The following is a 27,423-nucleotide window of genomic DNA, read 5'->3' as shown; positions in this document are numbered from 1 at the left end:
AAACGCAGTCTGCAAATGTTTTTTTCCTACCAAATGCTGCAGCAATCCTCTCTGACTAATTATCTTCCTCGGCCTTGAATACTTCAGCATTGTCTTTATCAGTACAGCCTCATGTTCCCAGATCTTGGCAGCAGAATCATCCTTCCCATTGGAAAACTTGGTGGAAAAATGTCTTGATTTATGGCTTTTACATCTTAGCCCTCAGAGATGCCTTGAAAGCACCTAACAAACGATGTAGATAACTACACCTTGTGTTTTGTAGTGTATTAGTAAGAAAATGAACATTTGTGTTTCTTATCTTTTGAAGTACATAGAAATGAAAACTGGAGATATATGGAGAGAGGTAGGGATCTGTATAGGGCACTGTAGTAGTCCAGCTATGTTGTCTTCTGTGTAAAATACACAGAAATCACTCCATCCTCTATGGGAAATTTCTTCTGATCCCTGGAGGCAGCCCAAAGCAGCTGGTTAATTCTGTTCCTCTTGCTGATCTTGCACTGTAATGCCAGAGGTTTAGAGTAGTTTCTGAGCACTGCAGTTAAGGCACAATCAGCAGATAGGAAAAAACCCCACTGAGCCCAACTAATATTTCAAGGTAATTTAAGTGGTCAAAATTGTATTGCGCCAAGTATGGTCTCAGCAGAAAGTGCAGTACTGTTCTCTCCTGCCTTAGTGCTCTTTGGTCCTAAGTGACCAAAAGCGAGGGCATTTTAAAGAGGGTAGTTGCAGTTGTAGTGCCATAACATCATTGATCAATGGAAAATGTGCCTGCCCTGAAGCATCAACCCTTCTTAATGTACGTGGCTTGCTTGTTTCCCTGAGAGGGCTTCTATGTTAGCAAATTGTGAGGGCTCATAAAACTTTGACAGGTGGTGTTTGTAGCATTGCATAATCCCAAAGGTTTGGTTCTACCTAAATCTCTTGCATAGAAATCACTAAAATGGGTTTATTTCACTAGCTGCTTTGTTTTCAGAATTTTTGTCAAATACTCTCCGTTTGTGCTGTGTGGGTTTTGGTTTTGTTGGTTTGTTTTACTTTAAAAACCTGGAGTTTTCAATGCACACGACATGTGAAACCAGAGTTGGACAATATTCTGACGCTGGCAGCACAATCAGCTCAAGGAGCTGCTACTCCTGGTCACCTCCCTCCGGTCTTACTTCCACGTCCTAGCTGCAGTTTACTGCTCCAAACAGAGCCAAATCTATTGTTTGTGGAGTTTCTGTGGACCGTGCCACTGAACTGATCGACGGGCTGGGGTCAGGGCAGGGGGTAGGGAGCCTGAGCTCAGCCAGCCTGGTGGACAAACCCAGCCTGCCGTGAAACTGCAGCCGAAAGCTCCAAAATCAGCAAGTATGAAACTTAACAACTTCATTCTCTAAGTTTCACTTCTGGTTTTGCTGCCATTGGCATAATCAGCAATGACTAGCCAAAATTGTTTTTTAAAAACTCAAATAGCACATCTTAAACTGGAATTGAATACTATCTTGCCCTTGCGTTCCTCTGCACGTTGATTCTCTTAATGATATATAGAACCTCTAAAAACTCAGTATGTTTAACATCAAAATATTATTTAGCACATACTGAGACACAATAGAGTGTCAAATTAATTTCCTAGATTATGGGGCAGATTGGTCAATGCAGAAGAATGGGACATTGTTTCGGTTGTCAGCTGGTTTCTGTGCTACTGACATGAGGCACAATGTACCTTTCAGCACAGAGGGTAAATCATCATCCACATAAATACCGTGGTCTGGTTTTAACCCCTAGTATGGTGTCACACTTTCTCTCTAGAAAACAGAAATGATCATGAAACGTGTTGCACTCTGTTCCACGATCAGATACAAATTTTCAGGGCTTTGGGAAATACGATTCTGGAAGTCTTACCCAATCAGAAGTTTCACCATTTTAATTAAGGCATCCTGATACACACATAACTTGATATTAAAAAAAATATATATATACAAAAATTGGATGGTAAGCTGATGATTCTTGAAGTATTAACAAGGAAAATGCGCAGCTCATTTAAAATTACACTGTATAGTCATAAACATAGGAAGGCTGAGAGGAAAATGACATGGCAAAACCCTGAGATGGGCTCTGATCTTGTAGGCTGTGGTAAGCTGTGCTCCTGCTTGCAGGCTCGGGTTCAGCAGAAGGTTTCGTAGGGTATGTGGCACTACCCTGCAGTGAATCTCTCTGTCTTCCTCCAGCTCAATTAGTGCATCTAAACTCCACGCGTGTGTCTGCCTTCACTCTTCTAGACACTTTATTTGTTACACCTCTTTTGCTGTGCAAACAAAGCGATAGCTCCCCTCCACCAAAGGCCATCCATCCACGGTCAGCCCTGGCATCCAGATTCCAGCCTGGGCCAATGGTATCACCAGTCAGTGTTATCTGCTGGCTGTGAAACGAATTGCAGTCTCCTGTTCTTATCTGCCACCGTGCTTCCAGCTCTGCAGAGCTGACACAGTGGCCAGAGAGGATTAATTCCCATTTCATTCTCTGCTGAGTAAACCATTAGTTGTTTAACAGAACTACCTGTGGAATTACACAGTTGTCGGTTCAGTGTTAACAGCAGACTCTGGGACAGTCATAGGTATTTTAGCATTAATTATCTGCAGCATTAACATGGAGTTCACAGGCACCATTCCCTTCAGGATGAATTTCTCATTTGTGTGTGGGGAAAAAAGCACATTTGACTTCCAGAAATACAAAACACAGGAGGCCATGTTTAGGAAATGCAATTTTAGCTAACTGATTATTTTAGTCTTTGCCTGTTCTTGAAAAACTGTACTGGGTGCTGTAGCAGGACTTGCCCAGTAGTCACAACTGGGATGGTTACTGTACAGTCCCACCTGGCAGATGACAGTCTTCAAACTACGCGGGCTGAGAAACAAATGCAGTGACCAGACAACCAAAGCATTAGACTGATGATCAGGAGACCTGCCTATTCTTTTTGTTGGTTTTATTTTTTAAACCTGGGTCCATCACTGCTTTTGCAAGTGACTTTGAGCAAGGCATTTCTCCCCAGTTTCCCATTTATAGTCAGAATACACTACTACTACCCTCCTTAGTGATGCTCATTGCACATAGGGGTGTGAAGCCCTGTTTCTCAGTTAGGTATTGTTAGCTATTGTCTGCCCGTGCAGACCTGCTAACAGTAAAAATTGTGTAAAAGTGTGTATAATCTTAAAAACGGCTATTGCAAACCCTTGCGTGAAATAAAGTCATGGTACTGCATTCACCATTACTACTGCTACAGGAACTGGGGACTCCAGATGACCTGGCAGGACGGATGGGATACAATAAGGAGAGGATTCACAATTAGCCTTTTTGGCAGATTATCTAGAAAAAATAATAACGTTTATTCCACTATGATACTTCCTGATATTCCACCCTGTGTACTATCTACCATAAGTTAGCAGGCTCAGACAAACAGTGCCTCATTTGGCATGAGGTCTGCCACAGCAGGATGATCCTTTTACATGCTTTTAATAAATTTTAGCCAGCAGAATGGGTTGGTGTGGCTCCAGCACTTCACGTGACCTAGCCATGACAGTTTTGATCTATGAGGTGCCACCCTAAAATCGAGCTTGCTGTCTTGTGAAACCTCATCCTTCAATGAAATCAGGCATCTCAGCTCTGTCAGAAACCCCAGCCAAAGTGGACGTCATTTTAACATCATTTTCTCTAATGACCAATGCTAATCGTCGCTGTTTACTTTACACATACGTTTCACATACATGTCATTCATGAAAAGTGCTGCCCAGCCCAAAGACAATTTGATAGCAATGGAGGCAGTCTCCATTTACTGCCCATCCTTTGGCAAGGGACCTCCAACAGGCAAGGACAAGATGGTGTCCTTCAGTTGCCGATGCGTGCACAGGCTGGTGTGTGGACAGACTGACCAGCTGTATTCCTGCAGAAACTCCTCTGGGTATGTCAGCGCTGCAGCCAACAACAAAACTTTGCTCTTTTAAAATATGCAGCGCGGAAGTGCACATGCATTTCTGTTTTCAAAATGGCATATATCTTTTTCACTTTCAGAAGAGGTTACAATTATCCTTTCTTCAAGAAGTGAACTTGTGGCATTTTTCACAGGTTTGCTACTTTTCACAAACTGCTGCTCCACGCATAAAAGGGCACTGGGAGGGAACAGGACTGAGATAAGACCTCTCCCCCACTCAAACTGTGAATTTCTTTCAAATTTTTTTTTTTCTAATCTTGCTTGCTCAGATAAGCACACATGTAGCTACTTTGAAGCAGAAAGTATGTATTATTGCAAAGCTATAAAAGAGTATTATAAGACTCTGTTTTCAAAGTCAACAACCTTGAGCTTCCAGTCCCAGCACAGGGAAAAAAAACACCCCACCCTATTAGACTGAGAGAATTAAATTCATTCCAGTGCCATATGCCCACAGAAGTAGCTGAGCCACATATGTCATACGTAGGCTCCTCTTTGAAAGCGGAGGCATGCTGTCTTACAGATGGTTCTCTCTCTCAATCTCACCCAAGGAGAGCTTTGCCAGAGTGCAGAAGGAGCAAAGGCAGCTTTGTGGAATAAATACTGCAATAGATGTCTTTAGCCCTGATGCCACTACAAAACAACGTTCATATCCTGATCCAGGATGGCGTTTACAGATGCTGCCCATCCAGAACTTGTTTTATGGATGTAACTTAGACAAGTTACAATGGTTCTTAACTTAAACTGCAATTTCAACTGTGTTAGGTAAAGAGAGGGGCTCCTACCCCAGTCTCCCCAGTGCACTCAGCTTTGCTTCTGCTTGTCCCTCCAAGCCCCTGATGCTGGTGCAGCAGGAAAGTGAAAAGCAGCCCCTCAGACCACATATATTGCTCTCACCTGTGCTCTGCCCTTGGTGCAGAAAGGGTAATGCCACCCCCCATGAAATACCTTTCTTCAGCTTCTTGGAGGCAAGATGGATCCTTCTGCTGCCACTGAAGCTTCAAACCCCTGTTACCTTGTTGGCTTGGCCATTGTTACTTCCATAAACCATGCATGTTGCCACTTCTCTTTGCTGCCTTTTGCCACTGTTTGAAAAAAAATAAACTCTTTCCCCCCCATAAACCAGAAAAAAAATCTTTTATTAACAACGTTTAAGAACAAAGAGATATTTTGTTGAACTAGATGACCTCTCAGTAATACCACAGCTTCACACACTGGCTAGCCAAGCAGGCAAGAGACAGCCTGTCTCTGTTGGCTGCACCATGACTGCCCCTGTATCTCCGTGCAACACTGGTGGGAGTGCCCTTCCCCTCCAAACCCACAAAACCAGCCTACTAAGATTTTTCTCCTGGGCAAATCCAACCTTAGACCCAGGAATCAAGGACCATTTTCTCCTTATTTTCTACCCTGCCAGAAGTGAAGGCATACCGAGAAGTGCATTGGTAATTTTCCTTACTTTACAGATCAGGCATGGAACAACCTCTAGGTCCAGTAAAAGCTAAGGTAGTCTTGAGACACAGATCAGGACTGCTTCAAGAGAAGATCTTGGCCTCCACACTGAACTCCCAGCAGCTGGTTTCTGCTGGAGCCCCACACAACAAAACAGTGGTGACCTCACCACCAAACTCAGTGGAGGCACTGCTAGGAGCAGCCTCATGTCAGGCATTGAGGCACTTACTTCTGCCAGCAGCTTGACGTAGGGCAGATTCAGAGAGAGGGAGACAGGGGTGGTCTCTACAACACCTTCATATCAACAGTGACCAGCAGCATGTCCCATCCATGCTGCCGGTAGGTGCTGTGGCACGCCCTGTGGAGACTGTGGGTTTATTTTCATTGCTGGAAGATAGGAACAACCTGGGGTTTACAACCCTCTCTTCAGGGTCTTCCACCAGGTTGTGTCCCCCCATACCAGTTTTCACAGGGAGAGTGTTGAATCTTCCTGTGACAGCAAATGGTACACTCAGCTCCCTTCCCATAGACAGCAGATTTTGTGGCTGCAGGATAATTATCCGGCTAGGTCAACGGAGACAGACGGGCCAAATGTGAAGGGAAGGTCCAAAAATCGCAGCAGATAAAGGACTTTGTGGTTGCTGAACTGATGTTCCTAAGACACACCACATATGGCAGTGAAGTACCACAACACAGAAGATTTTGTTTGCTTCTTCCTGACCTACACATCCACTAAAGAGTGACAGGGAGTCTGGTCACCATCTTTCATGGGAAAATAATTGACAGCTAGAAAATGAATTCCTCAAAGTAACTTTGAAAGCCTCAACCAAACTGTCTCAGTTGATTTCTTTCTAAAAACTGACTGTCAGTTTGGAACAAGTTAAGGGACTGCAAACCCTTGCAAGTCCCCTTGATGTCAGTGGGAGTTCTGCACTTACTGCTGGAGCCAGGATTTCACTGTTTGCAAAATGGATTTAAAAGAAGAAAAGAAAAGTATATAGAATATTAATTAGCTGATCATTTAGAAAATCATAGTAAGCGTTTCTCATCAGAGAGTATTAACTGCAATAGTTATAACCACCCTGATGGTAAAAAAAAGAACATTTATGTAATTCTCTAATTTCCGCCTGCACATGCAAATAAAAATCAATTAAAGGCTACTACAATAGTAACAAATATCTAACCAACAAATGTCAAGGCTGTAATCTTATCACATTAGTTTTGGAAACCTTTTACATAACTTGCATAATTTAAATATTTACAAAATATAAACTTTCTTGTCTTATCAAAAATAGGTCTTTGCACATTTAAACAACAGAAATCCTTTCACATGATGCTTTTTAAGCCAGGCATTAAATCATTGCATAAAAATAAACAACCTTTCACAGATGTGAAATAACATTGAGCCAACATATGAAGGGGGAGAAAATGTTATCAATACCACTTTAAATATTTTAGTGGTGTGAGCCAATCCATAAATTACACTGTGCATCGAACTTACTTAGGATGCAACCTAATGAAAAGTTCTAGCTGCTGCTTCTAGAAGAGAAAGCAATGTTTTAAAAAAACTTTCACTTTATGGCAGATTTCTTTGGGCTGAATTTTGTATGGTTAATTGTGGAAATGATGGTGAACCACCAGCGAGATGGTTGAACGTGGCAGGTTATTGCATCCAGTCCAACAGTGGAGTGATGACCAGCTGACTTGAAAATTGTGTGTTCAGATACTGAGGAAATGCCTGCAAAGGAATTTATTTCCTTCAAATAGTAAACTGTATTTCTGTCCCTCCTCAGACCAGTCCTTTGTGCGTTTGAAAGACAACCTATAAAAACTCCAAAGGCTGCTATTTGGTACGCTGTTCACATCCACCAAGCTGAGATCCAGCCCCTCTTCTTTGGACACAGCTTGCTCCATGTTGATGGACCCTCCTCCATCTGCAAAGCAGCTGCAGAGCAAGTGCTTCATGGTCAACAGCAGAACATTTCCCCATCTTCTTTTTTCTTTTTTTTTTTTTCCTAAAGCTTGCAGAAATGGATGATCTAGTCCCAGTTTTAAAAATACAGACATAAGGATTATATTTAACGTGTCTTACACACCCTCTTAACTCTTCAGTCTCTGGTTAACGAGATCTTGAGTTTTCTCTACTGTACCCACCGACCACATGGATCTTCATGACTTTGTGGTTATTAAAGACTTGGAAAGTTTAGTGTCTGTCCCTGCTCATGGAGTTCCATGTCCAAATAGGTCATCAGGAGTCCTTTTTTGTTGTTTTAGCTGTCCCCGTGTGCAGGCTGCTGTTCACTCGGTTGCTTTTTCACAGGACAAAGTCTTGGACTACCCCTTGTTTGGCAACACCCATTCCCCGCCGAGGCCGATCCCCCTGCAATCCCACACGGTAAGAGTCACTGCTGCCGCGTTGCGTGTGCCAAACAGTGCGGGGCAGTTTGGCCGTGTTTTCTGCACTTAATCCGATTTATTTGCAGGTGTGTACGTCGGTCATGGTCTCGCACCTCCGGCAGCGCACGTAGCAGCACCAGACGAACTTGCACTCGCACCGTTCCACGTGCCTGACGACGTGGGTGTTGTACCCGCGCCCACAGCAGAGCAGGTTGCAGCCGTCGGGGCCCTCCGAGGTGCGGTTACACTCCCTTCCCTGTGTCCCAGGGATCCCCAATTTTTGGTCTTCGACACAGTAATTGGGCGATTTGTTGACATACAGCAGGTCTTCTTTCCCGATGGGTATTTTTCGCTGGCTTTTCTCTTTCCTGCGTAGCTTTTTTTTCAGTCTGTCTGATATTTGTATGCTGTTTTCGTACTTATCCTTTAAAAAACGGCCAATCTTTTCAAAGGAGGACATTGTTTTCCAACAAGTTTTCACAGCGCAGGACCCAGAAACACCATGACAACGGCAATCCACTGACATCAGCTTTGCTACAGCCTGAAAGCAAAGGGAGAACGACATTTGGACATGGCCTTTCAATCACCAGGAATACTGCCTGACATCAGTGATACAGAGGTCTCAAAATATTTAATATTATGGCTGCCATTGCCATTTCGGTGATGGGGAAGCCAGAGCATGGGAGGATGCATGTTAGGAATCAGGTTTACAGCTCTGGACCCCTGCTATGAGAAGCCCGACCTTCAGAAGTGCTCTGCATTTGCGCTTTGTGACAGCGATAACGCAGCAATATCGAACCACAACAATGAAAACTTGCATTTCTGGCTGGCTTTTCATTCTGAAGCATCCTAAAGACCTGAAACGACACGTCCTGTGTCACTCCTCCCACCACCGGAATGCAAACGGCCCTTGTGGGGAATAGCAGGAGGGGAAGCAGGGATAGGGCAGGTGACGGCACTGTTCCTACGTTGGAAGACATTTACTGGGGAGGTCTATGCCATCTTTCAAGGGTGCCCTGAGGCTACCATCAAGACTACTAAACATTCACAAGACAGTCTGTAAGTAAGGCCATGAGAATGGCTTTAGGTTGCAGAACAGTGTCTGTGGGACCAGGGTGGCTCCGCACCTGAAGCAGCACAAGGGTACAGACTGGAAGAGCCTCGGAGCAGACCTAGGTTGGAAGAGCAGGAAGATGCTCATGTCTCTGGGCTCCAGAGAAAGTCTATCAAAGGACCTGCTATAGCTCAGCAGACATATCTTCAATTCGGGTATTCTGGATTAAATCTCAGGTGCTTCTACATTACAGGATCAAGCCCTTTTCTTGTAACTTAGGCATATTAGTACTGTCATGGCTTTCTAGTGTTTCCAGTTGCATAATGGCTCTATTTCACACAATTTAATAGTTGCATTCATGTTACTTTTATAACTTCCAATGTTTTAGCAAAAATTTCCACAATTATTACCAATATTAAAATACCCCTAGGTGCGCTATTTTTCCTTGCCCAAGCACTGGGCTAAACAAGAATTGTCTGACCAACAGCGGGAATCTGCAGCCTGCATTAAGCTTTTTCAGCACACAAGAATTTTGGCTCAGTTTATAGGAGACCAAGCCTCAAAGAACTGGAATCTGTAAACAAGCAGTAACTCTCTTTATCTGGGACTACAACTTAAATAGTCAGCAGATAATCAATATAATACTGCCTTCTGGAATATCTTAATAGTCATAGCAAATAAAATTTTACGATTAGACTCATGACACATCTCATATTAGAGTTTGGAAAAGTGCACAGAAAAATTGCACAGATACAGCAGAAGGACAAGGTATCATAATTTTTGTTTTGTTTTGTTTGATCTTTCCATTAACATACTCTCTGGAGCCATTCTATAGACTCACATGGGCCTATGGTTAATGGTGTCGAAAGCCCACGTTACTGACTTCCATTTGACTAACTTTCTCCCCATATTTAATTTCCACAATCAGGGCAATTGGGAAATGTAACAGAAAGCGTGAATTTTAAATTAACTCATAGGAAGTTTCTCTTGAAACTTCTCATGCAGCAAGGACAATACAGACTCAAATTACCCCTCTGTGGAGTTACCACTATTTCCCACTAAATGGGGAAGACACCCTCCCCACTCCCCCACCCCCCAATTTCATGATGTTTACTGAATTTCACCCTAAACCTTCACTTACCCCACAGACCCCATACATATTAACCGCTGTCAATCTACCTCTTTCTCAAACTGTCTTAGGGAAGAAAAAAAAGAGAAAACACATCTATCTAATACCCTCCTCTGCTTTTCCCTGAGAAAGTAGTTTCATTTGTGCCTGTTCCTAAGCCTTGATTCTGCAGTGAGATCAGAGCTCTGAAATCCTACCGAGCCCTACTGACCCTATGCAGGACCATAAAAAAACTCAAGTCCCTGCTTATTTGAAGCTCGGGCAGCACAACTGCCATCCTCAAAGTTTCAGACCTAGTCAAGGCATGGAGCAGACAAAATGAGCTGTTTCTACCCTGTGTGTGAAACTGGGACATTTCACTGTGGTGAATGTGGTCACTGAAGTTTGGGATGAGTCCTGCGTGGTTAAATCTATTGATTTCAGTGGGAGTTGAAGCCTCCTGGCTCGTTCTGCCCCAAACATATTGACACAAGCCCGAGTTGAGTTGGTATTTGCATATAACTCTACAAACATTATTAAAAATACACATGACCAAATTGTTTGCTTGGACTCACATCTTTAGTGAATGAACAGGACCTATTTGTTGGTAGAGGTTACTACGGAGCAAGGCATTCAAAGAACCATTAGCAAGACAGAGCAGGTGTATGCCCTGACCTAGAAAAGCCATTATCCTTTGCAAACTAACCCTGCTGAAGTGATGCACCAGTAACGGAGATATTTCCAGGGGCCACGTATTTCTTCTGGGATTGGAGATTTTTCCCTATCCTGGAAGAAATAAAGAATGCTGCAACAAGCAGACACTCGCCCCCAAGCACACACAGACCCTTTCAGTGGCAAACCAACTGGCAGCACTTCTTGTAGATGTTTATCTTCTCTCCTTCACAGGCTAGTTTCTGTTTCATAGACAGACTTGACCTTCTGCTCGTATCTCAAGAATCTATCAATAAGGGAATCACTGGGTAGTCAGAATATGCATTGTTAAGATGTAACAGTGATTGAGGCAGATGAGATTCTGAGATCCAAAGACAGAAAGTCTTTGACAGAATACAGATAACCTAATAAAATGACAAGGAAAAGAGAAACATGATGTCAAAAAATAAACTTTACACGCAATTTACAAACAGAGGGGATTTAATAGAATTTCCAATTTCTAATGATTAGTTATTTGTATCAAGGCAAGTAACTAGAATCTCAAAGTAGTTTGAAATCACATTATGCTATAAGATTTATAAGGTTACAGATGTAATCCTTGCTTTCATGGCAGTATGACAGGGTACTAACTAGGGAAGAAACAATAGGGGAAATATATACAGTTTGGCCTCGGGAAAGAAGTGTACTTCCAAGACTGCTAAAATCAGGCATAGTAAAATCCGGATGAGGCAGAAGGATCCAGAAATTGTCAGAGGAAGCACTAGACATGTCTGCTAGGGGCTAAGGGTGAGCTACTTCCATGTGGGCAAGTATCCCAGCAGATGACACTCACAGTCTTTCTCCGAGGATGAATTAATGAAAACTAAAGGGAGACAGAGTTTCTAAACAGGAGCAGAAATTGATGCTGGAGACTCAGGTTGGTATCAAAATATAAAGATGCAGCATATATTAGCAGTGTATGGACAATCAGATGAATGCAAGAACTGCAAATGTGATTGAGTGCAGAAGCCCTGAGAACATCCATAGCAGTTACAAACGTTTGTGTTTTTATTCTGTGTTGCTCAGGATTCTCAGATGAATCTTTGATGCACTCTGTTTTCAAATGATTTATGGTGTCATCACAATTGTGCATGACCCCGGGCTATTGCTTCCCAGCTCCAGGATGGGCAAGCTTTCCGGTTGGAACTCCAACATGTTTTGGGTTGCCTCTTCTGCCAGAACCAGGAGCTGACGTCTTGCTTTGGCTGATCGCAAAACATGCCACTGGATCTCAGGCTGCCATGTGAATTTTAATGAACAAATTCTCATAGTTGAACATCTGGCAAAATTTAAGGACCAGGAATCTTGTCTTGCTGTTTTCTTGCAAGCAAACCTAAGATGGTGCCTATAGAGTCAACACAGCCTTCTGGTGGGACATGGCTGCACACACACCTGTGTCTCACCAGCACACAGAGTTACTGGGATGCCCAGAGTTACTGGGAGTGTGACTTCCAGACTGACACCACAACCAGTGCTCAGTTTCACACCTTTAGATTCACATGGTGAATCTTTTCAGTTATTCGTGAAATTGCGAGAGGATTCTCCCTAAGGAACAAAATTGCACAGAGAACTTCAGAGGAGCACTGTTACAGAAACACAGTGGATAGATATGTCCTTCTGTGGAAGCTGGGACAGGTTTTCAGTTTTCTTAGGCTGGTCACGAAACCGACTGACTACTTGTGAGAAATGATTAGCGTGGAACTCAGCTGGATCCACGAGCGTTGTGTTCAGCCACAAGCCCACCTGAACAATTCCTCTTGCCCCTATTGCCACTCGCTGCCCTCAGCCCTGGTGGTACTAGCACAACAACAGGGTTAAGCAATGAACTGGATACAGTGCTGAACGCTGGTCTGCGTTAAAAATTAAACTGAAAAAAAGATCATTTTTAAACCGACTTCCTTTCACTATTCCAAAGCAATTAACAGAGGGAGCGGCATGGGGTGGGTGGGAATGTGTGGCTACAACAGGTAGATGGGCAGAAAGCAGAGACTGGTCTGCAGTGAAGGAGAATGTCAGTGGAATCACAGTTTGCATACCCGTTAATGCCAATTAATGCTTAATATCTCCAAGCTAAGCCCTCTGTTGGTAGGCACTGTTCTCAGCTGTAAGACAGGGGCTGCTAGTAGTTGTTTTGCAATGGGAATCAATGCCTGTAATCAAACAGCCTAATTCAAACCACTGGTAGAACTAATAGGTCTATTCATGAAGAGAAGCACATGTCGTACGGAAGGTACAGCATGTAAGAACAGTTGCAGGCTGTTGGTGAGTTTGTTACCAACCCACAAGTATCAGCAAAAATAAACTCTCTGATGAGCCAAGCTAATTCAACATGAAAACACAGGTCTTGCTGATCAAATAAATTAACCAGAAGTGGAAAACTGAGCAAAATTCTTCCATCAGTAAAAACATACTAATACAATAATAGTCAACCTATAGTGCCTGAGTCCCCTCATCCTTTTATATAAGGAACAGAGGTGCCCAACTCACATATGCACATCTAAGTACACTGATCATTACAATGAGAAAAGATGATGAACATTTATTTTCTGGCAAAATAAAGAATGAAATCTGGATCTTCTGAAGTTCAGGTTAGTATTCTAAACAATGGAAAACTCAGTCAAAAGACCCTTAATGTCTTAAAATTTATATATCTTGGATTTAACCATGAGATATAGAAATGTAAAATAACATTTTATACGGAATTGGGAAGGGAATAAGCGAATTCTTCACATACCAGTTCCATTAGTAACTCCAAACAAACACAGAAGTATTGTCCCTGGAAGGCTGCTCTTGCAAGACACAGAACCAGGAACATGATAGTATTTATTACAAAAGGTCATAAGGTACCAAAATATATTGCAAAACATCCTTCTTGTAAGCCCCAAAACACGAAGGTCAACATCTCCTGGTTAAGGATTTTGAAACAACAAAAATGAAGAGTTCTGATAAACTTTACTTCAGCTAATATTGCTGCTAGAAATCCCAAGTACCAACAATAAACATTCTCTTTCGGTCTGGACAGTGGTCAAAATATTTGCTTTATCCTACAGTTTGCCATTAAGTTACAAAATATTTATGCACGGAAGCTGATTAAATACTCTGCATATTTTCTTCCAAGATAATGAACAACAAACACACCATTGATAGAAAACCAATGAAATAAGGGTCTTCTGGCCTTTCAGGTTGCAGTGGATGGGGCTTTTTTAAAAACACAGTGTCTTGGAAAAGGAACAAGTGTATGCATTGTGTGCACCACATAAGCCTGTGACAATGTACTTTGAGCACCTTATTGGAGAGCTCAGTATCATGAAAATCCTGAAACCCCAAAAGGTCCTAATAGATCATGTTGGGCCAGATTCTACCACATTCCTGGAAACTGACAGCCAGTCTGGTTTCATGAAGACATGAAGAGGTACCACTCAACATGAATAGCGATAGAAGATACTGCAGTTGCATGACATTAAAGTTGTGGACTCAGAATCTATTAGAGTTTCATGCATATAACCATCAACTAAGATTAACCTGGATCCTGTCAAAAATACTCCTCATTGAAAATGAAGACTCGCTTAACCACATCCTCCAACCCCTTTTATCTATAGCTCACTGTTTGAAAATACATTATCTTGGCTGAATGCACTCTTCTTTTCCAGTCAATCCTGTCCCCATGACATAGGTCCGTGTGACCACTATAGATGAGATCAAGGAACCAATCTAACTTTAAAGAAAGCAACACCGAAAGAGAAGTTTCTCTTCTAGGCTCTGTGTGTGTGTGTGTGTGCGTTTATTCAAAGCTGAAGGGTTCCTTGGTAGAGCTCAGAGCGCAAGACCCTGGACGGTTATGCTGTCACACCTGCAGCAACAAGTGATGAGTGCAAGGATGGTACTGCAAGACCATAAGCCAACACTGCCACTGAAGACTAAATGACAGCAAACTACTGCTGCTGCTAACATAAAGCTAAAGGCAGACAAGAGAACAGGTAATCAAAGAGAAGACCTGTGTCGCTGCCACCTAAACACAGAAATCACATCTCTCTCTCTTCGAAGTTTTTCTGGAGCCTTGCAGTCTTCTTCCTTACACTTCCACGGTCACCCTGATCCAAGAAAACGGCACTATCTAATGACAAACATGAGTATTGAAATAAAAATTCGTATCTGTACTGTATGTTAAAAATAACTAAATTGAGAGATAATTGTATGGATATTATTATCTCCTCCCTTAACTATTACTCTCTACAAACATGATAAATGAACCTTTGCTCTTTCCCTGAGGAAATGATCACTTATTCTTCTGTTCCTCTTATTAACATCCCCTACTACCGAATACCAACCACCTTTCCTTGGAGACGATTTAGCTGTCTGGCATCTAATTAAACTCACAGTAACTGTTCTTAGCATCTACTTGGGTTTAAAGTTTGCTTCTTCCACTTCAGTCCTGAAAAGGGCCTATACCCCTGAAAAATTTTCTAGTTTTCCAAATACATAATTAAATTAAATAACATATATTACCTTGTAAACTGAAAAAAAGAGCTTAAATTAAAATAGGTTGCAATTATACCTCCATGGTTCTTATGATGGCTTACTATGGCTGTTCCCCATCCATGGAAGACAGGAAAGTTCTTTTCAGTAAAACCCACTGATGCTGCTTCTGGCTACAGGAAATTGCTGAGTTACAATGGAGTCCATCAATATGTGTAGTCAAAAACCAGAGGGTGTCTATTTCTTTTCTTTAGTTATAGCTGTGTCACTGAGCAGAACAGATTTAAAGTATTATGGGACCAGAGAGAGCCATTAAACACTTACGAAGTTAAAAATTCCAAGGTAAAGCAGAGAAAGTAATTTTAAAGCAAGAACCAGAATCCAAGTCTCTGCCATTCCAGATGTAAGCCCCAAGCACTAGATTACAGACTCACATCTCCCTATATTGGCTGTTTCTGCCCCCATTTATCATCCTCTGCAGAGTGGGACAGGAGGACCCAATGTCACTCACCTACACACACATTTCTTCTGCCACTGTGGGTTTGAAGTTCTTTGGGCTGAAGAAGAGCTATCTGAAGCCAATCTCCTCTCACTTCTCTGAGGAGTGCCCTAACCAGCGGGCTACTCTAAAACAGAGGTATCATTTTCATCCTATGTTTTAAAATAAAAGGTTAACTCTCGATTTCCTCTCTGAATGATTTTAGATTTCTGCTCTCAGCCATGGACCCCAGACCGTGGATGGGTAACAATGCCTCGTGTCCAGTCTGCCTGCTAATTCAGTATTAGAGAGAATTAAAAGTGCAGGTCATGATAATAATAGAATAATCCGTGAAAAAACTCCTAATGTATCGTGCTGATAAAAAGACCATTTCAAGTTTGTTACAGAACATCAAATATCTATTTATGATACTCTGATTAGCACTCCAGATCCAATTCTTGTTTTGTGGATGTTATTTCAACCTGTGGAGTTTAGTTAGTTAAAACCAGCTCTGATTCCGAGTTTGTACCCGTTTGCTTTGGTGACGTTAGTGCTGTTCCTGCCATTGGCCCCATCTGTACCTGCGGCCAAGGACAGGCTTCGTTTGGTTGATGTCATTTGGTCGATGTCATTTGGTCGATGAAAGTGAAGAAGTGACTGCTGCCACTTCCCGATGGTGACACATACCTGCCTCCCAGCCTCGTTGTTGTGCCGGTTCATGGCCGCCAGACCGCTCCCGCTCTTGCCCGTTAGGTTCTTAATGGGCACGTCCAGGAACTTTCTGCTGAACGACATTCCGTAGTGGATATCGTCGGAGCAGCCGCCCCAGTGCCAGCCCTCGCTGGCCGAGCCGCCGTGCCGCAGGCTCGTGTCGCAGGAGCACTCCGTCATGTTTCCCGCGCTGCACGATCGCGTCACCGAATGCACGAGGCCCGCTGACGTCACGGCGTATATGAACGCCGTCTCCTTCGTGCCTATAAAGCAAGGCACAAATATGTTACCTTATAACTCCCCCTCACCACCTTCCTGGTGGAGCCTTAGAAAGCGATTTTACAAGCCAGACTATTATTAAAAGGGAACGGTTACAAGTTAAAAGTCATCACAGCTCAGGTCTGCAGAGTTAACTTGTTTAAAGCAGTGGATATTCACATCCAAAAAAGACTTAAGGGCCTCTTCATATGACCATGCTATTAATGGTGCTGTTTCTGGCTGCTTGTACCACGCGATTTTTGGTAACTCCTTTCTAAATCTGGTTGGGAACTTTATTTGCCACAGAAACTTTCAAGCCAGTTAAGTTTTAATAATAAAATAAAAATCAAAACAAACCACACCCCACACCCTTTACTCTCCACTCTGCTTTTCACTATCTGCATTGCTTTGAAGACAAGGTTAGTTCAGATCTCGGAGGAGGAACTTGAAGATATCACAATCCTGGGTTACTTTGGTATCGGGCCAGAACTTACCTCATGCTAAATTTAGCAAACATTGAGGTTGTTCTAATTCACGAAGGTTGCAGAGAGCCCCAAGAATCTTAAACCAGGAGGAAATCAGGATGGCAGAAGGATATTTAGACCATTTGCTTTTCCTAGAATAAGCTGGCCATGGGAAAGACAGCAGTATAAAACTGTTATACTGTATCTCAGAAGAATCACGGAGGGACCTGGCAGTCCTGTTCTCTGAGAGATCTGGCATAACGTGGCACAGATCTTTAAACCATGTTAAGCAAGGTATACTCTCCAAGCAAACTGAAAATCAGTGACTGGGCATTAACTGCAGCTAAAATTTCACTGTACTAATTTTCACCTTTGTAAAACTAATTTGTCATTTCTAGTCTTCCAAGTTTCTGCTCACGGGCAGGAAAGTTCCTGTTTGTTTCTCTGGTTCGTATTAGTCTGTGGTGCTGGTACCATCATAAAATGCTTCCATGGGACGCACTAGTGAAGCCCTGTGGGTTAGCAGTGGTGCTCATTTATGGGCCTGCAGGAATAGTCCTTCCCATTGGACAGAAGGACTAAGATACAATACATATGGCTACCCATAGTAGGGTAAACTGCTCCCTGGTTTTCTTTTTCCTTTTCCTTTTTGGAATATGCATCATTTTTTATGGCTCATTCTACGTTTTCATGGTTAATGTTTGGGGTTTTTTCACTGTTGTATTGTAGCCGAAAATGAAGATTGCACAAACACAAAGTGAAGTACTATGATTCTTAGGTTCACATCAATGGCTGCACCGAAATCCTTGAGTGAAGTGTTCAAAAGAAACCTGCAGGATCGAGACCTTTGATACAACCAAAATGCTCCTATTTCAGTGTAAATCTCAGCAATTCCATTGTTAGTTCACGCAGGGAAAGCAGCTTTGGTCTTGCTGTCCTGAGCACCTAATTGAGCACATATGATACATTTTAAAGCAATTCACATTGCATAGGGAGCTGTGAGTTGACTTTTACCTGCAATCAAGTGACCTTTTCGAAATACTATGTGTCATTATCCCACTCGTTTAGTAATTATGACATAAGGGGATAAAGCCAACATCAGTCTAAGAATAACAACATTTCAACACAGTTAAGTGGATCTAGTTACAGGCACTGTCATCCGTGGACGTATTAAGCAAAAATCACAATAAGCAACGATAATTTTTGGAAAGACAATGGCCAGGTTTTGTCAGCTCGGGGCATTTCGTGTACCTGTGTCAGCCTCCCCGGGCGGATGCAGTAACCGCCCGTCGCGACGGCACTCCTCCGCCCGGCTCTGCCGCCGGTCCCTGCGCCCGCCCCGACGGACCCCCGGACCCCGGCCCGCTCCGGGGAGAGGAGAACCGGGGAGCCCCGTCGAAGGGGGGAAGGGGGAGGACGGAGGGCGCACCTGCTGGCCGGCGGCCCCGTCGGGGCGGACACTCACCGCTGCTGAGCTGGTGCCCGAAGGCGGCGGCGGCGGCGAGGGAGGCGGGGGGTCCGCGGCGGGCGGCGGGCGGTGGGCGGCAGTCCCAGCGCTCGTGTCGGAACTGGCTGCGGCACTCCTGGAGTCCCAGCCGCGCTCCCTCCCGGATGGCCGGCACCAGCTCCGGCTTCTGCTTGCAGAGGTCCTGCTGCCGGCGGCTCAGCGGCGGGCTGGCGCAGCCCGGCCTCTCCGGCCCGCCGGCGGCGGCGATGCCCAGCCACCTGCAGAAGCAGCCCCCCCTTCGTCAGCGTCGGGCCACTCGAGGGGACGGGCGCCCCGCAGCCCTCCCTCCCTCCCTCTCTCCCCCGGCTACTCACATCCAGGTGCCGCCGGCGGCGGCGGGGCAGAGGGCGAGCAGCAGCGCTGCCCGCAGTAGCCACGGTCCGAGGGGGGGCCCGCGCCCCATGGCCGCCGCATCGAGCCCCGCCGAGCCGACGCTGCCCGCCGCCCGCCCCCCCGGGCAGCAGGGACTAAGGGGGACGGTCGCCAGTGGTGTCCCCCCCTACTCGGCTCTCTCCTCCTCGGGGGGCAGGGGGCAGCCGGCGGGGGAAGCCGTCGGAGGGCCCTCCCGGTGAGGCTGGGCTGGCGGGGAGGCCGGCGAGAGGGCAAGCATCGGGAGCGCTCGGTTCCCTTCAAGGTGAGAAAGTTGGGTTTGATGTTTTCCCCGGCTCCGTCCCCGGCTCTGCCTCCCCCGGCCGCGCATTGGCCGCCCGGGGGCCGGGGCGGGCCGGGGCGGGCTGGGCCGGGGCGCGGCGGGAGTGCGGGGGGTGCGCGCCGCTCCGCGGTGCCCCGGCCGGGAGCCGTGCAGCTGGTCGCCACCCCCTCCGCGGTGCTGGCCCTTTCCTCTGGGATGTGAAGCGCAGAGTGGGGGGGGCAGGCGGGACAGAGTGGGGCTGCGGGCAGAGGGACCTGTAGGTCTGCAGTGATTGCATCCACAGCAAGAAGAGAAGGCACAAAATACTGTTGTTAACAAATCATAACATTTCCTACACTTTTTATTTAAATTTTCTAATGCTTTAGCAGTAATAACTAGCTGGCTCCAGAGTCAGCATCAGTATTCATTAGGACAGCGTTTGTCCACTCTGTTAACTTCAGAGAGACACTTTTATCAACTGCTACCTTAATAATAGTTACTCATTTTACACGTTTAAAGCCAATGAGTCAGCTAGCACCTGATGAAGAATTGCTGTTGGCACTCTGGACTTTCACGTCCTCTTTGATCACAATATACTGCTGCTTCCTTCTGTGTAAGCGGAACACCTGCACTAAAAATAATCTGGATAAAAAGGCAGCTCTGTGAAGACTTTGATTTGACACAGTTGTAAACTAGTGTAATAGCTTTTGTTGACTGACAACAGCTCCAAGTGAAGAGCACAATAAATCATCCCAAATGACAGATGTGCTTTTTTAAGAGTACAACATGTTGAGAAATAATCACATAATTGTGGTGTTCCCCCTGTCTCTTCCCCCATGGATGTGCTGAGATATTTTAAGAGCATAGGCTGTGGTACATTTAGATCTATAAAATAACATCTCCTTCCTACTTTGTGCTCATTTGCCTGCTCTTAAAGAGTCTCCAAAGCATTGCCATTTCTCGGCAGATGCCATATGACCCCATGAGCTATTTAAACCTTCTGATATAGCTTTTTTTCTTGTTCTGAATTTTAGTCTGGAGAACATCTGCTTGTGGTTGCAGAGGAACTCAGTCCGGAGTGAGGGAAATGGATGGAATACGACATCGGAACACAGGGAATCGGCCATGAAACAGGCCTGAACCAGCCAAAACTGTGTGGGCTGTGTCAGAGAATTATCTAATTATTCCAGGACACATGGTTTGTTTTATCCTCATTGCTGCTTCCTGACTCCACCTACTAAAGTTAAATCAAAGCCCTAGTCTAGCAGCCGTGTATGTCTTATGTGCTTCTTGATCTGCTATATGCATTTATTATCCACTCTGAAATTATTTTTTCCTGCCAGTTTTTTTAACAGGGTTCATCTCTGTGGTTTGTTTGGTTTTGGGCTTTGTTTGTTTGTTTGTTTTTGAAATTAGTATGGAGCTTTTGGTCCTAAATTCTTATATGTGAATTTTTCTTTAGAAACTGCAGAATCTCATATGCTAATAAAAATGTAAGATTTAAATTAGAAAAATATGGATTTCAAAAATTCTGATCCTATTTGTATCATATTTTATATATAGTACAATAAATAAATTACCTCTCTGTTGGGTTCCCATATGCTGGGATCTGATTTTGTCTATGTCTTTTTGCTACAATAATGATTAAGTAGTTAGGAAAACCCTTTGGTCATACACACTGGTGTAAAATGAAACAGTTGCTATTTGGAAGGCTGGTGCTTAAAAAAAATTAATATAAATTGTAAAGGACTTCTTGAGATCATCCAGTTTAATCTCTAGCAGTGACTGGAAGCAAACCATGTTTTTCCATGACCATCTGATTTAAAGAAGTTTGGTTTACTATGTGTTTGTGTCCTAATCCCCCATCTGCCTCTCTTCCCATCTGTTTCCCTTACCACCACCCCCCCATTGCCCACCGCCCCTGCACCTCCTCCCTGACTCTTGCAGTCTGGTTCCCCACCAAGTCCCCCACCCTCTGCCCTTCTCCTGCCTCTCAGCTTCCTGCCTGCCATCTACACCATCTCTCTTCTTCATTCCCTCCAGCAACACGCTCCTTGCTGGGCTAGAGCAGCACATACAGGAGTATTTCTATCGGTCTAGACCTACGTGTCTGCATTCGGCTCGGTTGGCTACTTGGAAGGGAAGGGCAAACAAATTACTTTGGAAGTTATGTGCTTTGCAAACCTTCAGAGGGACACGATTTGGAAATACTTTGCCGATCTACCAAAATTGATTGAAATTTGCCGAATGTTTCTGAAGCCTGTAATTCGAATTCACTGGTGCTTCAGAGCCCTCTGTGCTGGAAGGCCATTCACTCCATGACAGACAGCAATGTGAGTGTGATGCAGAGACAATGAACCAGAATCCAAGCCAAGGTCAAGTGCCAAGCCTCAGAGATCAACATTTACTATAAATCAGGGAAGATAAATTTGACTTACGGCTTATCTTACTTTCTCTGACTGAGGTGGGGCTATCTGTGGCTATTCATACTAAAATGCCCACATTTTTCTATTTTAAAAAGAAGACAATAAACTGTTGTTAAAAGAAAAAAAAAGAAGGAAATGTATCTAAGCTGAGTGGTATTTCCTGACTGGACATTTACTAATTTACTGTTTAATGATGATTAATGTGAACCTGACAGAGCCAAATGCAGATATATACACTTTTGATTCACTGTTAGATAAGGAAAAAATAGTCTGTTGTGCAGAATCTGTGTGAACAAGCAGATCACTTGGCAGATAATATGCTTCAGAGAGAGACCAAATATCTCTTAAAAAAGTTAGTGGCTAGTGCTCTCTCTATCATCAAGGTCTGCCGTCTTATTTACTACATGCAAGTACATACAAAATTAACTTCTAAACAAGTCACCATTTTTGAAAGCTTTGTTCAATTTCTTTTCCTTCTCCTGGAACCTCTGATGCCCAGCAGAGACATGAATATGACACAGCAGACTGCGTTATCCCACCAACACATATGGGTCCTACTGACCAACGGAGGCATCATCCTCTTGTCTTAAAAAACTGAGTGGAGATAAACCTGCCATCCAAATAGAAAAACCTTCCATATTCTCTAAAGCAGGTTATCCCTTCAGCTATGACGTTTATCATGTTTGGTGACCAACCACAAATTCTAATGCAACATATGTGCTTTCAACCCACCTCGGTGCTTGGCTGCACGATGACGCCCGTCAGCCCTGGGAACCGGGGACGTGCTGAGTCTTTGAGTTGAAGAAACTGGAACCATGTCAACGTTAGGTGTTGTCATTAGGGCTTGTATGTGTTGGCTGTGACAAACTCTTCTGAGGAAAACACCCAGGCTGGTATCACGTGCCAGCAGAGCCTTGAAGTCGGTGTAAAGGTCGCTGCCACTCCGCCAGTGGCTGTGAATTGCTATGATCTCACTTATCAGTCACGTAGTTCGGGGCAATGCCCCGATAGCACAGCTGTATGACAGTTCTCCACACACAGCTCTGCACCCCGCCAGGGTTACCGGGAACTGATAGCATCATATTGCAGCACCTGCAAACGTGCCTTGGGAGGCCAGACCCAGCCCAGACATCCCCTGCCTCTTTTCTCTGCCCCGTTCCCTTCCTCCTCAGCCCCCAGGCAGCACTGCGTGTGTGAGACACCTTGCTCTGGCAGCGGGGAAGGGCTGGACCAAGCTATGGTCTTGTCCCACTCCCCAGCAAAGCGGAGGCGCCCAAGCAGAGCGGTTGCAGCGTGGGGGCTGTGAGAGTACTGTACTCAGTGTCAGTGAGAAAGGTTGTGAGGGTGGATGCGCAGTGAGACACTGGGCCTCAGGGCTGGGGTCCTTATACCCTTGGTGCGGTGCCCCCGCACTGTGCAGCATCTCTCTGTGAGGTGACACCTCAGCAGATGAGTCTTAGGCTTTTGACAAGCTCAGGCTGGCAGTGGAAGGGAAGTCAGGAAAAGAGAGATGCCCCTTCTCCCATACATGGTCCCCCAATATCCCACCTGCCTCTTGTCCAGAAGTTTAACATTATTGCTGTTTTCAGTGTTATTTTTCATCTTAGTATGTATAGCCTGAAAGCACATGCGTCCGTTGCTAACTTAGACCTGGGATGCTGAGTTCGCAAATGACCAGGACAGCAATTAAAGTGCATCCAGTAACAACACGGTAGCAGATGGAGACCTCACAAACAGTCCTCACAAACGTGTAATGATTCCAAAGCTATCCCTTAATATTATCTTTATAATAGTTGCACAACACAGTATACAGAATGGCATTATCTATGTGCATGGATATGTAAAAAACAGAGAATCCCTTCCGTTCCTTACCAAAAATCCAGAAGAAAGTGTAGCATCCAAGCAAGTTTTCTGGAGCCCATAACTCCAGTGACAGTTGCTGAAGCAATTGCTGAGCAGCTCTCCTGGCCATCTATGGCTACTGGTGATGCGCCGCCAGAAAGCCAGGGCTGGGGAAGAGAAGACTCAGATTGACTTTGGAGTCTCTTCCCTGTGGTCGCAAATCTGGAGACAGTGCCCTGGACTTACCAATATTTACAGGAGTGATTGAGATCTGCTTATATTTTGGAGGATCCTGGAAGTAGATACGGGTTTCTTCTGAAGCGCTGCTAGCAAATTCTGTTCTCTGACACAGACAGTCTGAATGTAGTTTTTTTTCTAGAGTTACTCCAGAGAGATGTTTTTGGCATACCAATATTAAGCAAAATGTGTCAAGGGAATGCAGATAAGGCTTCAAAGCATAACTAAGAGGGGTGTGAAAGATGTGGAAAAAAAATCCCCTTTTTAATTCTGATTTCACCCACAACCTACTTACGACTAAAAATGAAAATTAGTAGTAAAATTGTATTTGATAACAGGGCATATTTATGCCATCAGTGACTTTCCCCAGTTGTTTTGAGGAGGACAGGAAACGCTCTAGGAGACATAAGATTATGAAAAATGAAATCTTTCACTGGCATGAAATTTGCTTAATGTTTTTCATCATACTTAAAGCAGCATTATTTAAACTTTTTATTTTTTTGTTTTGTACATAAAGGGTATTAGAAGAGGATTGGTGCTACTGGCTGGTGTCGCAGAACTTCTAGGAGGTAATTAAGGAGTTTGGTGAAAACCAGTAGCTCAAGTGTGTAGAAGAACCCAAGTGACTTTAGTGGAGAGGGGAAGTCTGGAAGTCTTCCTTATTTAGTTTTTAAATCAGACTCCCCTGAGTGTAAGACCATTGCTTTGTCGCTGTATGTGGAACCTTTATAGATAACCTCCTGAGACAGGCAGGATAAGGTACTCTGTGTATGTGTGTGTGCACATGTGTGTGCACATTTATCTTGTGCAGAGAAGCAGCATGCTCCCAGGCAGGTGGCTGTATTTCAGGTATACAACAGGTAGATGAAGGGGGGGAAGTTGCACCCCTAAAAGCAGTGCAACTCAGCTCCTGTTCCTACCCCAGCTGCTGACCTGCATTGACACTTTCTACACAACTCTTTTGGAGCAATAATTTTGTTATATCTCATAAAATAGTGACATGATTCACACGTACACAACTACTGCCATCCTGTGATGAGAGAACTGAGATTCAGAAAGATATTTAATTTGCTGGAGTCAGGTGCACATCATCATCATCAAATCCACAATGAGGACCTCATTTTTTGACTGCTAATTCTCTAATGAGTTACTTATCCTTTGAGTGAGGATAACAATAGAAACAGAAGAATCTACTCTGTAACAGTCATAACACAAAGTCGTCACTCAATTTATTATATTCTCATTCATTGAGGTACCAGTGCGTGTCTAACCCATGAAGAATTTGGTCCAGTCATCAGAGTACTTGCACCATACGTGTGCAATTTACCTGCAAGGCCAGTTTTGAAAGGAGGAAGCTTAGGAAGAAATGGAAGGGAATGGTGGTGTGTTGACAACCACAGTAGTCACCTGCTACCTGCAATGTGGTGGTGACAGGAAAGAATGAATGGCCTAATTCATTTAAGCCTTTCAAGTTATCTGATAACCTTAAAAGAATCGCAAGCATGGGCTTCAAATCATCGTTTTCCTATCTTTTCTCCCAGATTCAATGATCTTGCCTGTTTCAGTGCATTAATTTCATCTTTTCTACCTTGGTATTTTTCCTTTAGACCCTCAATGATCCTTGCTTCACATCTTGCCTTCTTCCCACTTAGCACTTTCTGATTGGTGAAAATAAAATTCATGCAGTTATGTTCTTAAAGGGTGGGTGTCAAGAGGATGGGGCCAGCCTTTTCTCAGTGGTGCCCAGTGACAGGACAAGAGGTAATGGGCACGAACTTGAACATAAGAAGTTCCATCTAAACATGAGGAGGAACTTCTTTACTTTGAGGGTGACAGAGCACTGGAACAGGCTGCCCAGAGAGGTGGTGGAGTCTCCTTCTCTGGAGACATTCAAAACCACCTGCACTCATTCCTGTGTAACCTGCTCTAGGAGGACCTGGTTTGGCAAGGGGGTTGGACTAGATGATCTCCAGAGGTCCCTTCCAACCCCATTCATTCTGTGATTCTTTGTAACACAAAGCCCACATGAAATCGTCTCCCTTCACTGATAATGAGCTCAACAGATGTTAAAAATGAAGGTGCAAGAAACTCCCTCATGAGAAGGTAATCTGTTACTTTATAACAGTTCATTTTAATGTCAAAAGGTCACAGGTTTCCTTGAAGCAGGAGGTTTTATAACACTTCCAGAATTTCTGATTGGGTTAGCTGATAAACATCAAATCCTTCCTCGAATCTTACTGAGTCTTACTAAATCAGTGTTACATATTACCTGTTTCCTGAGCCACTTTCTTATTTCCTCGCCTTAGTGATCCCCGCCTTCTCTCTCTCTAACATGCTTTTTTTGGCTGGGCCTGGTTCTGGAGTATTTGAACCCACTTAAACCTTTTAGCACAATTGTCACAGAGAGTCTTTCAGCTTTGGAAATCTCACCCTTGTTATGTCCCTGCAGCTGTGATATTTATCCACTGTTGCATAAGGCCGGGTGGTTGTGGTTTAAAATGTGTGTAGCCGCAGGCAAGATGCCAAAGTCTACAGGGTTTAGGCTGTCCCCAACTAATTGAACTCTGCTAAACTGTCGAGTTATCAAAGTGGCTGGGGCTTGACATCTCAGCAACCTTGTAACAGCATAGACCTAAATCATGCGAAATTTAAGACCAATGGGGATAAAAGGGAACAGTTTAGGTTGTTTGGGGTTGTTTTTCATGGTTTTATGCCCTTCCTACAGGTAGTTTCTTCTTGTGCTAATGATTTGAAAACTTACTTTGACTCTTGTCTTTTGAGATGTTTGAGAGATTCAACAGCTGCAAAAAATCTCCAGTGGCCACCAGTGAAAATGGGGCATCTACAATTTCCCCTACTCATGGAAGCAGAGGGAAGTATCCCTTAGCGTGGCATGGGTGGTAGTAAAGATGTGTTGGGATTTATCCTGGAAAGCAGGGCAAGGCGCCCTCCACCCCAACCCCATTCAGGAGCTAGTACAGCCAGTTAGTCTTTGCTAGAAGAGGCAAGCGGGAGGTATGTAGTCCAACGCTGCCCCGGAGGGTGCAGATGATGCCAGGACTCCATAAACACCAGCAGCTCTGAAGGAAGAGTCTCAGCTCCTTCAAAGTGTGGTGGCTAATCCTGACCCCGAGAGTGGAGCTGGGCAACTTCGCTGCCTTTCCTCACCCATCCTACAGAGGCAGGGCTGCTGCCCGGAGAGCTGGGAACTCTTGCCAGTTGCAGTTCCTGAGAAAGATTCCCCAGATGAAGCTTAAAGGAGCTCACAAACACAGCTGTAAAATTAAGTGCTGAGGTGCCATAAATATCTGTTTTTAATAGTGCACGCAGTATTAAGTTTCCCTCTTGAATGAACAATTTATTTACAACCTCAACACCAAGTTAATGACTTCTTCTGTCTAGAAATTAGACATATTTTTATAGTTTCAATATGCTCATAGCAAATGCTTTCAACCCTTATGATTGCTCAGAAAATTTAATTATCTCAAGATTCAGAATTTTCCTGCCCTTTAGCTAGTGAAGGACAACCGGCAGGACCATCAAGTCTTTTAATTTCTCATTTGTGTAAATATGAATTTATTTTATTTCCTAAGTATCCTTAAAAGTTGCAGTAAAATTTGCTCCATATCATCACTCTGCTCCGGCTGCATTTGGTACTTTTGTGTGTGAGAGCCTAACAGGTGCTTCATTACTGTTGCTGATTTTTTTTT

At 44.1% G+C, this 27,423-nt stretch overlaps 1 protein-coding gene across 1 annotated transcript; it reads right to left on the bottom strand.

The window, feature by feature from the left end:
- Positions 1-7,886: 7,886 nt before the first annotated feature.
- WNT16 (Wnt family member 16) lies at positions 7,887-18,980 on the bottom strand. The gene is made up of 4 exons (XM_074168494.1): positions 18,892-18,980; positions 18,536-18,795; positions 16,325-16,611; positions 7,887-8,351 (listed from the first exon to the last, which is right to left on the bottom strand). The coding sequence occupies exons 1-4, from the start codon at positions 18,978-18,980 to the stop codon at positions 7,887-7,889; spliced, it is 1,101 nt and encodes a 366-aa protein (XP_074024595.1).
- Between the last annotated feature and the right edge of the window lie 8,443 nt (positions 18,981-27,423).

This window comes from Numenius arquata, chromosome 2 (assembly GCF_964106895.1).
Source record: "Numenius arquata chromosome 2, bNumArq3.hap1.1, whole genome shotgun sequence".
NCBI lineage: Eukaryota > Metazoa > Chordata > Aves > Charadriiformes > Scolopacidae > Numenius > Numenius arquata.
Note: the sequence above shows the minus strand (reverse complement) of the source record. Positions and strands in the feature narration are given on the sequence as shown.